This window comes from Chanos chanos, chromosome 4 (assembly GCF_902362185.1).
Source record: "Chanos chanos chromosome 4, fChaCha1.1, whole genome shotgun sequence".
NCBI lineage: Eukaryota > Metazoa > Chordata > Actinopteri > Gonorynchiformes > Chanidae > Chanos > Chanos chanos.
The window spans coordinates 11,700,065-11,712,564 of record NC_044498.1 but is presented as its reverse complement, the minus strand read 5'-3'; the positions used below and the strand labels follow the sequence as shown (position 1 = coordinate 11,712,564).

Sequence of the window (12,500 nt, the reverse complement as noted above, 5' to 3'; positions counted from 1 at the left end):
CATAACCAAAGGGACCAAAATGGTGCCATATCTATTTGATGATGCGGCTGCTCACTCGTCTGGAAAAAGGTTTTTCACTCAAACAAAAAAACCCAAAAAAACAGATTTAGTCATCTGGCACAGTCAGAGTTACAGACTGAGTCAAACATAGTTCTTCACTGGTTGTAGGTATTTGATGATTCACAAGAACATGTGGAACCTGTCTAAAGCTGTGTAGGGCTGGATATAGTTCATTCTTCACCACGGCCTTTTAAAAAAATAATTGCAAAAATGGTGGAATAAAATTTATGAAGTATTTGTTTTTTCGTCCGTGAACGAATTCTGAATGTCGCATAAATGTTTAATTGAAAAAAGGTCTTACGTGGTTACTTATTCAATTTTGATCATTTTCTTTTTTTTTTTCTCTCTCTCCCTCCAGTTTATTCCTGCAAACACCGCTATGCAGGGAGCCTATATTCCACAGTACACCCATGTACCTCCTGCTGCCATCCCAGCTGAAGTATGTCTGTGCCTTTTAATCCCTCATTAACTAAAGTAGTGCGTTCTGTAATGTGTGGTGTATAATAACCGGAGTCATTTGGCGCTATTTTGAGTAGATTAGAGTAAGCAAATCACTAAGAAAGCCTATCAGTCGTTCATACCAACACAAGCTGTGATTCATAAGCCTTGATTGGAAACTCTTAATGTTTCATTTTCAGGACAACAGTGCACAGCCACAGGGAGACTCATCTAGCGATCCCTCCCAATACAGCTATCAGCCCGCCAAGCAATAACCAGGTATCTACGAATTTCATTTTTTTTTTTTTCATTTTCTTTTGTTTTTCCTTCAGCTGTTTTTCACTGTCCTTTTTATCTGTCAGCTTCCTAATGTGTCTTTTGTTCCTCTTGCTTTGGGTCGACTTGTTTGGGAAGTGCCTTGTTTAGCAGTATGAGCTGACATGTTGGTTTCCTTTGTTTCAGGTGAACAGCTAGAAACCGTGATTGAGGAGGTTGCTATGGCCGCAGGTGCGCATTACTCTGAGCGGAAGTGACATCATGGAGATTGCAATGTTTTTGTATAGGTCCCAAAATACTCCTGTCCACAATTGTTACGACAGAAACTCAAATTGCCTCACAAACCTACAGCTGGTTTAAAATGAAGGACTCAAGCAACCACAAACAACTTATACAACTGAAGGAAGGAGAGGAGACAAATTTTATTTTGCTAAAAAAAAAAGGAAAGAAGAATAAATGCTTATTTTTTATCAAGAACTATCACAAGGAGACATCGGTGATCACATAACAAAACACGTTGTGATTCAACTTTTAGATGCATGAAAGATTTTTTTTTTTTTTCAAAATATGGTTTTTAGTGTGTTTTTACTGACAGTTTCTTGGACTGAGCGTTACGAAAATGATTTGCTGTGTTAGTATTGCAATAGTGAAATCACTTTTCAAACAGTCTTCCACAGTTTGCCTTTTTTTCAGCTTGTAGTAGTTATAGATATTTGCTTTGTAAATAAGACTGGGCAGAAGCGGGTGGGTAGGGACTGGGGGTGGGTGAGAAAAACAAAATGAAATACTGTCTTGATGTACTATACTTCCCTCTTTTCTGTCATAGTTTCAGGTTAGAGTGAAAGAGTGTTTTGATTGAATTTGATGTTCTTTTTTTTTTTACCCCTCTGAAAGGGTTCATGTTGTAGTGAGTAGGCATTGATATGCAGTATGTGTGACCAGAGATGTGTGACCAGAGAGTCAGTGTTTGAATCTCTCTCTGGTTAAATGAACGAATGTGGTAGACTCACCTGTGTATGAGCTTGTCTAAGGTCTGGCCTTTTTAAATCAAAGAAATCAAAATTTTGGTAGTTGTAGATGAAGCTTTTTATGTCTGGTTGATGTGAAGCAGTAGGGATGAGAGAGTGTGTAAGACATGCGTTACACAATTCGGGCTGGGCCACAGTACAATGACTCTGGCAGGTTGAGAGATTAGAAAGAAGATAGGGGCAGGGTCGGGGACGATAGGGGAGCGGTTTTGGGGGCAGAGGGGGAGGAGTCGGGTAGGCTATAGCTGTAAAGGGGGTTGTTTGTTTGTTTGTTTGTTTGTATGTTTGTCTGTTTGGAATTTAAAGAGAACCTATGACACAGATTTTCTTACTCCAATCAGTTTTGTGTTCAAATGCAATACGGTGAGACTTTGCTGAGACGTTGTGACCAAAAAAGAAACAAAACAACAACAACAACAACAACAACAACAACAAAAAAATCAGAAATGCTCCTTAACAGCTGAGGAAGAAGTGCAATGCTAGATTTAGTTCACAACACAATCAATCAACACCTTTTATTAATACCTCTATTCATTTTAGACACAGTCAAAGGCAGAGGATTCAAATATGGAAGAACTGTGGATATGTAACGTGACTCAAGCAAGCTGAAATATCGCAGCTAACAGAATTCCTTTTGAAGGGAAGGTAATGAGGGAGACTTTGAGGAGGTGCTGCAGACCTGACACAGATTTAAAGATATAGAAAAATTGGGAAAATTGACTCTCTCTCTCTCTCTCTCAATGGTAGAATCTCACACTAAGTCACTCAGCTTTGCTAGACAAAAAGAAAAATGAAAGTTCTGAAGGAAAAAAATATAACCTGGACAAAATGAGTAAGAGTGGCTATTCAAAAAAACAAAAAAAACAAAAGTCCCTCACCAAAGACCTTCTTACATAAGAATATGGAGTTGTATGTCCAGTGATACAGAGGATGGAGGCTTTGTCAGATTAAATTGCAGTTTGCAAATTTGTGCCTTTTTGCCAACACTGGCACTGAATTTTAAACCTTTTTTTTTTTTTTCAAATAAAAATATGTATACAAACATGAGCTATCTGAGGAACTGAAAGATCCAGGAAGACAAAGTTGGACAAGGGAAAGACTTATATAACAGCTGCATTTGACACAAAGGACACATTGATCAAAAAACACACACATATACACACACCAGTAAACAGAAATGTTTGTCTAGTGTTTGGTTGATTTTGATGTACAGGTCAGCTTGACCACTAATCTACCTCAGAGCTCTATCTGTCCTCTGATTGGGTAGGGTTTGCAGGTCCTGCCCTCCCTATCAGATATAAATAACCAGCTCAGGAGCTGGCAACATACAGGACTTTTATTTTGTCTATTTGTCATCTTTGTGTAAGCATTTGTGGGGATATTTCTTTTTTTTCCTTTTGCTTTTCTTTTTTTTTTTTAAGACATGTCCTTCTATGTAAAATGATTATCCGAGTGTCTTTACTTTTCCCTGGCCCTGGCCCACATTTCTCAGAGTTTCCACTAAGTTCCTTGCTTAGTCTGAGAATTACAAAGAATAACTGTATGTAAAATGTTTTATTCAGACATGCTGTATGCCCTATAAATGTCTTGGTCTCTTAATTAAGCAGAAGAAAATGAATGAGAGGACAAAAATATCATTGAGGAAAAACACACCACTGAAAACAGTGGAAGTCTCCTAGTGCTGTGCTTGCCTCTCTGAAATGTTCTCCTCTTCAGTTCATTTTACTCCTGTGTCCTGATCGGCTTTCCGTAGCCCGTTCTTCCTTTGGAGTGATTCATTTAAGGAACCAAAGTGTTGACATAGTGACCACTGCAAATGTGCATCAATCAACAGACGATGCATCCACACATCATGAAAGAATGACATAAATCTACATGTAAACTGGCAAATGGTAAATGCTATTATGGAAAAGTAATATTTAAGTTGCAAGGACCGAAAAAAAAAAACCCTTGAAACATTTTCATAGATTTATATCAAAGAAACAAATCTTCTTTTATTATTTTATTGTACATGCGCCAAAGAAAAGAACGTGGCTATTGATCACATGTACATTACACATAAAACCCTGCCTCCTCCTTTTTTTTTTTCTAAATGTCAAACTGATTTTCTCTCCTTTATTTAAATGGTTTTTAAGTTTAATTGGTTTCATTTCTTCTCTGGAAAAAAAACAAGTGTTTTTTTTTTTTAATAAAACTGAATTCACACTTACAGCAACATCATCTTGTCATTTCATTCAATGAAAAATTCTGTGGCGTCGTTCCCTCAGGGAGTGTGAAGGTTAGGTTGAGTGTGTGTGCGTGTGTGTGTGTGTGTGTGTGTGTGTGTGTGTGTGTGTGTGTGTGTGTGTAGGAATGCAGTCCTACAGCGACAGTGTCCATAGATTTCTATGCGTGGGTGAAAGCGATGAGAATGATGAGCTGGGCTCTAATCCTCCACAGCTGCAGAAGTTAACTGAGCCCACTCCCAAGACCACAGCACTGGGAACCTGAGCATCTCTTGCTAATGCCTGCTCAAAAATGAGGACAAGTCTACCTCGCAAGCATTAGCACAAGGTTTCTCAAGTAATACTGTATCATCTATAATATTCTTTTATTCTTTATCTGTTTAATGGCCCCGTGACATTTTTAAATCGTAATTTGAGGTTTCGGTATACTCCGCTGACATTTTTTGTACCAGTAGAGGGTGCTATTCAGATAGGTGTGAAATGAATGGACCTAATTTCACTTTCAATTTGGATTCACGTGTCCAAAACGAATGAGCAGTTAAGCATTTTGAAGGATAAGATTGTAGTTGTGTTGTACTGTATTTTAAAATACATGTTTAAGGACTTATAAACTCAATATCCCCTTTTCCCTCCCAAAATGGAATGCCCAATTATTTATCATCTCCTCAATCTCCATATAGTACAGCAGACGTGTCATTTGAGTTTGGTTAAGCTAGATTGCTTTCCTTAGAAAATCACTCATTATTCAACATAAGGTGTTTTGTTGTATCGGCAAGCGTCACAAAGCGTCTCGAAGTAGAGCGTTTTTTTGCTAACTCCTCTTGCAGTTCTGCCAGACCCGTTAGTGTCTATCCCTAAGTGAAAGAGAGAGAGAGATAGCCACCTTGGCCAACACACCTGTGTGAGGAAACACAGTGAGTTGTGTTCCTGTGGTCATCCGACCATTACTCAGCGAGCAAACCCCTAACTTGGGAAGCACCTCTGTATTATTAGGCCTGTGCTTTAGCTGGGGTTGTGCTACTCCAGAACTCCTAATCTCTTTAATAATGGATGAATTCACACCTCCTTCATTTTGTAAGGGTCTCGTGATGTTTCCTTTGTAATATCAGCCCGCAGGAGTTTATCTATTAAGCCGAGAGGCCGAGAAGAGCTGACGGCAGAGACACAGAGGCACCGAGCGTACGCCTGTGTGTGTGTGTGTATATGTGCGTCCACACATGTGCCTTGTGAGGATAAGGATCAAAAGAATTGCATGTGAGCGTTTGTAAGAGAGAGATTACCCCCTACTAAAGCCCCCCCCCCCCCCATCCAGGCTGTCATTTCAGTCACAGCCGCTCACCACAGAGGGGAGAACTGTCTGGACATGAAGAGCTATATACAGATCTCTTTCCTCAGACCATTTATTACACATGCTCATATATCTCCCTTTTAGTTTTTTAATCTAAGAATCTTTTTTTTTTTTCCCCTGACCACCACCAACTGGACCACGTATTGGCATACTAGTTAAGTATTATTTTCACATCCTTTGACCCTCCCAGGCCTTATTTTTCCTCTAAATCCCTGCAGCTGAAGTGACACATGGCACTCTTCCCTGAGGGAGTGTGAAGGTTAGGGTGTGTGTGTGTGTATGTGTGTGTGTGTTTGTGGAGAAAATGACTGACTGGGAGAGTGAACTGACTGTGGGGGTGGGGTTGTTTTGGAAAGTGGCGGGGGGGCTTCGGAAGACCTGCCTCTTCGTGATTTAAATAAAGTTGGATCCCACTCAGCCACAGCCCTGGGCTGCACTGTTTAGTCATCTCTGTAGTATCATTAATAGATCTGACATTTTCACTTTGTCTTACAATATCCACCTGCTAGGCTTTGTTGCTCTCCCTCTGTCTCTCTAACACACACACACACACACACACACACAAACACACACACACACACACACACACACACATCTCATGACTTGCGGCAGAAGAGAAAGACCACAGCCGCATTAAGTTTCATATGGTAGAACTACCTGAATCTTTCGGCTCCTCATCCCTCTCTCACTCCTCTTTTTCTTTCTCTCCCTCTGCATTCCATCTATAACTCTGTAGGGAAGGAACGGCAGAAAGGCAGTGTCATACATTTCCACACTACCTCTGCCCTCCAACGCATTGGAGATTCAGTAAAACACATCCCTACACACAATCCAAACAACAGAGACACAGGCACTCAGACACAACCATACGCACCAGACCAGACACACTGAAACAAGGACATGAGAACTACCAGACTACTCTCGCAGCTTCAGTTCCCTTCTCTCATAAGGGTGAGACAGAAAGCAACCAGCTATGGCCATATCTGCTGCGACCATGACTGACTCACAAACACGCTCACCCACACACTCAGACCTACACACACACACATACACACACACACACACACACACACACACAAACTTGCACATTTGTCCTGTCAATCTAGTGATCTCTCTTGCTGACTCTCTCTCTCTCTCTCTCTCTCCCTCTCTGCAGGACAGCAGTTGCTGCTGTCACTCAGATTGATGTGTGTGTGTGTTTCTGGTGCAGTAGTGGGCAGGAGATAGTGTAGTGTCATGCATCATAAAGTGCCTTGTTACTCTGTGTTTCCAGTTACTCAACCTCAGCATCTACTAGCACACACACAAAAAAATTCTGGATTTTTTCTGTGGTGATTTGGTTGCCGCGGTTTTTATTTCCAGTTGACTGGTGTTTTTTCTGTCGTCGTAAAGATTCATTCAGCAGTGAAGGCAGTATGGTAGAGGCTTCTGGAGGTGAGAACCATGTCATTTTCTTTCTATCATGTGTTTATCAAAGATAATGATAAAGCATTTTTATATATCATGTTGCTTTGTCAGGGCAGGTGACAAAAATGATAGTTTGATCAATGTTTCTGACTGGGCCAGACTATAGTAGCGTTAAGAGGATACACTGACGCGTCAGAAAGCAGTCAGTGCGTGACACATTTAAGGACCTGAGATTAAACATACTTTAGCTGTGAATGATTCACATCTATGGGGCAAGAGAACGTTTGAATGGAAAAGATAGAGCACAAGAGGAGAGGAGAGGAGAGGAGAGGAGAGGAGAGGAGAGGGGAGAGGAGAGGAGAGGAGAGGAGAGGAGAGGAGAGGAGAGGAATTAAGAGAGTGATGAAATTTGACAGGGAGCCACAGAGAACATAAGACACCCACGTGTATTTGTCTTTCCTGGTCTTTCCTGCATATGGCCCTTTTAGCACATACATCAGCTGTTATTTGTATTTGATGACTTTAAAAAAAGAAGCAGAACCCATCATATCATTTTATTTTCAAAGACACTTACATGGATAAAGGCTATTCTTGAAGTCTTTCAATAGGGCTACATAACACTGTTCCTTTTTCGTTTCTTTTTTCAAGAGTTAATCATTAAATTCTCCAATAACAAGCTGTGACCATTTCTTTAAGGGTTATGATGTTAAATATTAACACGGGTTTATTGTCTCCTGTCTGCATGGGAGTGGAAGTCCATACTTAATCATAGCTCTGGTTAGGCGTGGTCTGGACGAAAAGACACCTGTTTTCGTCTGCACTCATGGGAATGTGTCACATTAATCTAGTAAAACCCCTCCCCATATAAGTGTATGACAAACATCTATAATATGCTACGTCACAGCCTGTGGCATTGCAAGTGAAAATCAGGAACTGTCTTCTCATTCATAAATGTTTATATATGGAAATGAAGATAATGTTTCCGGAAACGAAACGGACAATGTGAAAATGTTTATCAGTGTTGATACTACAGTCTACAGCTATGCGGTGCTGGAAAAAAGGTAAAAGTGAAAATGTTTAGTTTTGAAATTTAATACCAAAAAAATGAGCCCAGTCTTAATGGAGTCTGAAGAGGTATAAAGTCTAGACACAAACCTTTTGTTGTCGCCTCTTCTTGGGTATCAAACATCTGAATTACCCTTTATAATGAAAATGCTTTCAGATTTTACTTAACAATGGCAAATTTACTGTGCCAGTATACAACTTCACAGTCCAGTGCATATCAGTACACTCTGAAAAGGCAGAGAAATGTCGGTTTTGTTTGAAAGAATTTAACATGTTTATTGAAAGGGCCAGATATTTTTGCATACTTAGTGCAACTGTTTGCTCTTCAAGTGGAATATTTGAAATTGTAAACAATTACGTTAAAACATTCCTTTTAAAGAATACACTTGGTATCCCTAAGTAAGCTGAAAGTCAAGATACTTTCTCAAATATCTCAAAATTTTTAGCCAGATTTCCTCTGCACTGGTGCTAAAGTAAAAGTATTTAAAACCCTAAAATCCATCAGCATCCAATTTCTGCAGTGATTCCTTACAGTTCCTAGATGTTCCATAGGCCCTAAGGCTCCACTGTGAATGTACAAGTGAGTCGTGGTTGGCAGTGCGTTCCATAGGCGATTCAAAGCACACGGGGAACATAGCTCAGCTGAACTTCCCACGCTCGAATGCCACGTCAAAAAATGACTTTCAGTAGCTTTTGAAAAATCTTAGATTATTATATCAATTTGGCAAAAAAAAAAATCAGCCAAGCTAAATGATAACAATCACCAAACCATAACTCTACTTGAAGTGGTAATGTAATGTAAGGTAAAAATGGAGTCCGTTTTCTTGGCAGAGTAATGAGAAATGAAAAATTGTGGCTCTCTGTAGGTTTCCTATTAATAACAAGTGGGCACGCTCCGCACAGTTCTGTGGAAGATCAAGCGCACTGTGCTGGTATCGACCATCGTTTATTACTGTAAACGTAGATGTGTAAGACAGATTAAATTTGAGAACAATAATTACAATTTTCCACATCAGGACCATTACTTATTAACATGAGGCAGGTGATCAGTACACAGTTTTGAACATTAGAATCAGTACTAATCAAACTGCGGCAGGTGATCTTTTTCGATCTGTTTGTCATGGCAGTATGACTTTTTGGATTTTACTGAACTATTACAAAATCAGTCCACTTTCAAAAGATGGTGTATGTATAAGCAGTATGTTTTACATGTAAAACCAACGTTTTCCATTTGTTTAAAATCATATACATGGCGTAAATACTAGTAGTTGTAGTGTACAATGCCTTAAGGGTTCCTAGACGGCATGGCATGCTAAAAACATGAATGGATCAAACTCGATTCACTTTATTTTTCCCTTAAATAAACACGTCAGCTTCCCAGACAGCTGAGTCTGTTTCAGCATTTGTATTCTACTCACTAAACCAATAACAGCGACACCCACCGTAAATGTAATTTTCATATTATTGTGCTCCCCACCTCTTCTCACCTGTACGGAAGTGATCATAAAAGGTTGGGCAGGTAAGTATGTCTCTTCAACTCAAGCGTTTCGCATTCCTCGCCAGGTGAGATCGACTAGTTCCACTTTATTCGGCTGTTTCATGGTCTTCGTAGCCTACTCGTCGAACTACTGGGAATATAACGGAGAAATTGATTTTCTGATTTTTTTTTTTTTAATACAGCTGCCGTAAGAACTAATGGGGGTTGTTCTGCTAAGCATTTTTCTTCAGTACTTGCTTAGCACGGTCGAAGGTAAGAAACTGTACTAATACCTTCTAGCAATTTGTTACAGATGACACTACGTGTAGTTGTTTTCATTTAAATTTTCATAGTTGCTGTCAAATCTATACTTGAAATAAAAAATTTTTTAATGGGCACTCATTGTTCTACACTGATGTTTGTGGGACCACATCCCCTTGTTACACAGTTTCTCGACGTTGCAGACATCAGCTGACACATATACTTTCGAGTGGTAAGGAAAAAAGTAACGTAGTGGTGCTGAACCACAAAGAGTATCCTAGCAATAACCTACCTTTGTTTCTGTGAACAGGGACGTGTTCATCTGGCAGCGCGCTGACTTGTGACGAGTGTCTGCAATTGGCCCCCGAGTGCGCATGGTGCACGTTCGAGGTGGGTATTTAATCCGCACACGGACGTGTAAATTGGAGTAATTTTACTCAGATATTTAGATATTTATATTTACTAATACATTTAATGTGCTTTTCAGAATTTTACAGTCTTCAATTCAATAAGTGAACGATGCGACACCCGGGAGGTTCTTATGCAAAAGGGATGCCCTGGCGGCTTTGTAGAAATCCCAGTTACCAGGGTCAAGATTCACAAGAACGATCCTATAGGAAAAGGAGGAAACCGTGCCAATGTCACTTACATTGCGCCCCAAGAAATGTCTCTCAAACTGAGACCAGGTATGTTATGTAGATGTTCATTGGATTAAATGTTTTTTGTAATCTAATTTAATTTAATTAAAATTGATCACATTAGATATAAGCCCCTTGCACACTTACATAACAAGAATGACTATTATTGTTTACTGTTTTCCCTAAAAGCAGGTGATTTTCTCACAATATGTTCTTACTGTATAATCTCTCCTTAAACCATGAAGCATTTTAAGTTCTGACTTGAATCTTCCATTATATAATAATTTAATGGTGAACTAAATGTGTATCAAATAACAGGAGAATGTTCTTTTTTTTAATCCGATATTTTTGGCTAAGGAAGCAAGATTACCTTCCAGGTCAAAGTTCAGCAGCCAGAGGACCATCCAGTAGATGTTTATTATCTCATGGACCTCTCAGCATCAATGTATGATGACCTGAAAATGATCAAGAACCTTGGTACCACTCTGTCTACTGAAATGGCCAAACTGACCAGTAAATTCAGATTGGGCTTCGGGTCATTTGTGGAGAAGCCAGTTCTGCCCTTCATTAAAACCACTCCAGAGGAGCTGAGAAACCCATGCGTGTAAGCACCCCCCCCCCCCCCACCCCCCCACCCCCCCACCCCAAAAAAACAGGTTCTGTTAGCTAATCAGGCAGAAGCTGACATTGCTTGTCAGTAAAATATTAGAAGGAGAGAGAGTGAGTAATTTCTTTGTACAGTGCATATTTCTTTGTCCTGCACACTTACTACATTACAGGATCAGTAATCCAAAACAAATCAGCTAACATCCCCTGCACATCTTTGAGACAGAGGAGAATTTCATGACTGTGCCTCATTCTTCTTTCTCTTATTTCCTAGGAGTTCTGAGTTTCTGTGCCTGCCAACGTTTGGATACAGACATGTGCTCCCTCTAACGAGCAACACAGAGAGATTTAACGAGATCATCTCAAACCAACACATCTCTGCCAACGTCGACGTGCCAGAGTGCGGCTTTGATGCCATCATGCAGGCCGCGGTCTGTGGGGTGAGTTTTCATACAACACATTTAAAATCGTATGAATCTGCCTACAACTGGCTCACAGCGTGTGCTGTTTCGTTTCTGTCGGTCTCAGTGTAACCTAGCGGGAATCTCCTTGTGGCTCTTAGGACAGGATTGGATGGAGGAACGATTCCATGCGTCTGTTGGTGTTTGTCACGGATGCAGACTCGCACTTTGGCATGGACAGCAAAATGGCGGGCATTGTTATCCCCAATGACGGCCAATGCCACTTGGACAACAACAATGAGTATTCTATGTCCTCCCAATTGGTAAGGTGAAGTCTGCAGCCTTGAAATCTAACTCCAGAGCCCTATTCAGTAACACAGAGACTGTTTATGTTTTTAATATTCTAAATTAGTATGGTATTGTTGACTTGAAATGACTTAATCACATAGATAAGAAACAATAGGGACATATTATTTCCAATCTCATGTGTAAAGCACAAAGTTAGTGTCTTAATAGTTGACAACAACGCATTCATTCACAATTTATTAATGTGATGCGTAACACTGATTAAAAAGTCACTTTGTTTCTTGTCAATAATTTATGCACGGCGATCCTCAGTTATGTTTTTAGTCCAGAGCAGAGTGAAGCATTGCTGTCTAGAAGGTATACTGATTTAGATAAGAGTGAAGTCATTTTTTTTTTTTATTCTCAGATTATGGTGTGTAACACACTCAATAGTTCTTAACAGCTTGCTAAAAAAGAGGTTATGCTCAACTTCTGTCTAACAGGCTTGTAGACCTGGCCACAAATAGAGAAATCGAGCAGTACAGAGTAACAGAGAAATTGTGCTTAATGTTGTCTAATAGCTTGGATTTTTGTCTGCCATGTTTAGGAATACCCAACTCTGGGGCAGCTTGTTGACAAACTGATTGAGAACAACATCCTCCTCATTTTCGCGGTGACTGATAAACAGAGACAAAATTATGAGGTGAGAACAGTAGATCTGGTGCACACCCACGGGGATTTTCACTCTCATATTTATTCATGGAAAACCACACTGAGTAAATGAAGAGGTATGCGTCTGGAACCTTAGAGCTCCGTTAAAGGAAAACATATCCCTATGTAACAGCGAGGGCAGACTCCATGATTCAGTTCAACATGCTCAAACAGGCTTCCCCTTATCACATCTCACACACATCTACCAACAGTCAAACAAAACATTATATGCGCCTCTCTCTCACTCTCTCTCTCTCTCTCTCTCTCTTTCTCT

At 40.0% G+C, this 12,500-nt stretch overlaps 2 protein-coding genes across 3 annotated transcripts in view; both read left to right on the top strand.

Moving 5' to 3' along the window:
* Positions 1-1,181, top strand: part of rbms1a (RNA binding motif, single stranded interacting protein 1a) — a 13,152-nt gene extending 11,971 nt beyond the window's left edge. Inside the window, exons 12-14 of the mRNA XM_030771046.1 lie at positions 419-499; positions 699-777; positions 961-1,181. Of these exons, the coding sequence (XP_030626906.1) occupies positions 419-499; positions 699-773 (156 nt within the window). The 3' untranslated portion in view covers positions 774-777; positions 961-1,181. The remainder of the gene's footprint in view (positions 1-418; positions 500-698; positions 778-960) is intronic.
* An 8,361-nt stretch (positions 1,182-9,542) lies between these two features.
* The window catches only part of itgb6 (integrin, beta 6), a 10,094-nt gene continuing 7,136 nt past the window's right edge, over positions 9,543-12,500 (top strand). Inside the window, exons 1-7 of one of the 2 annotated variants that reach the window (XM_030770704.1) lie at positions 9,543-9,597; positions 9,896-9,975; positions 10,073-10,271; positions 10,581-10,827; positions 11,104-11,269; positions 11,392-11,553; positions 12,123-12,218. In XM_030770704.1, the coding sequence (XP_030626564.1) occupies positions 9,543-9,597; positions 9,896-9,975; positions 10,073-10,271; positions 10,581-10,827; positions 11,104-11,269; positions 11,392-11,553; positions 12,123-12,218 (1,005 nt within the window). Of the gene's footprint in view, positions 9,598-9,895; positions 9,976-10,072; positions 10,276-10,580; positions 10,828-11,103; positions 11,270-11,391; positions 11,554-12,122; positions 12,219-12,500 lie in introns of those variants that run through there. The other variant, XM_030770705.1, reaches the window with a different exon arrangement.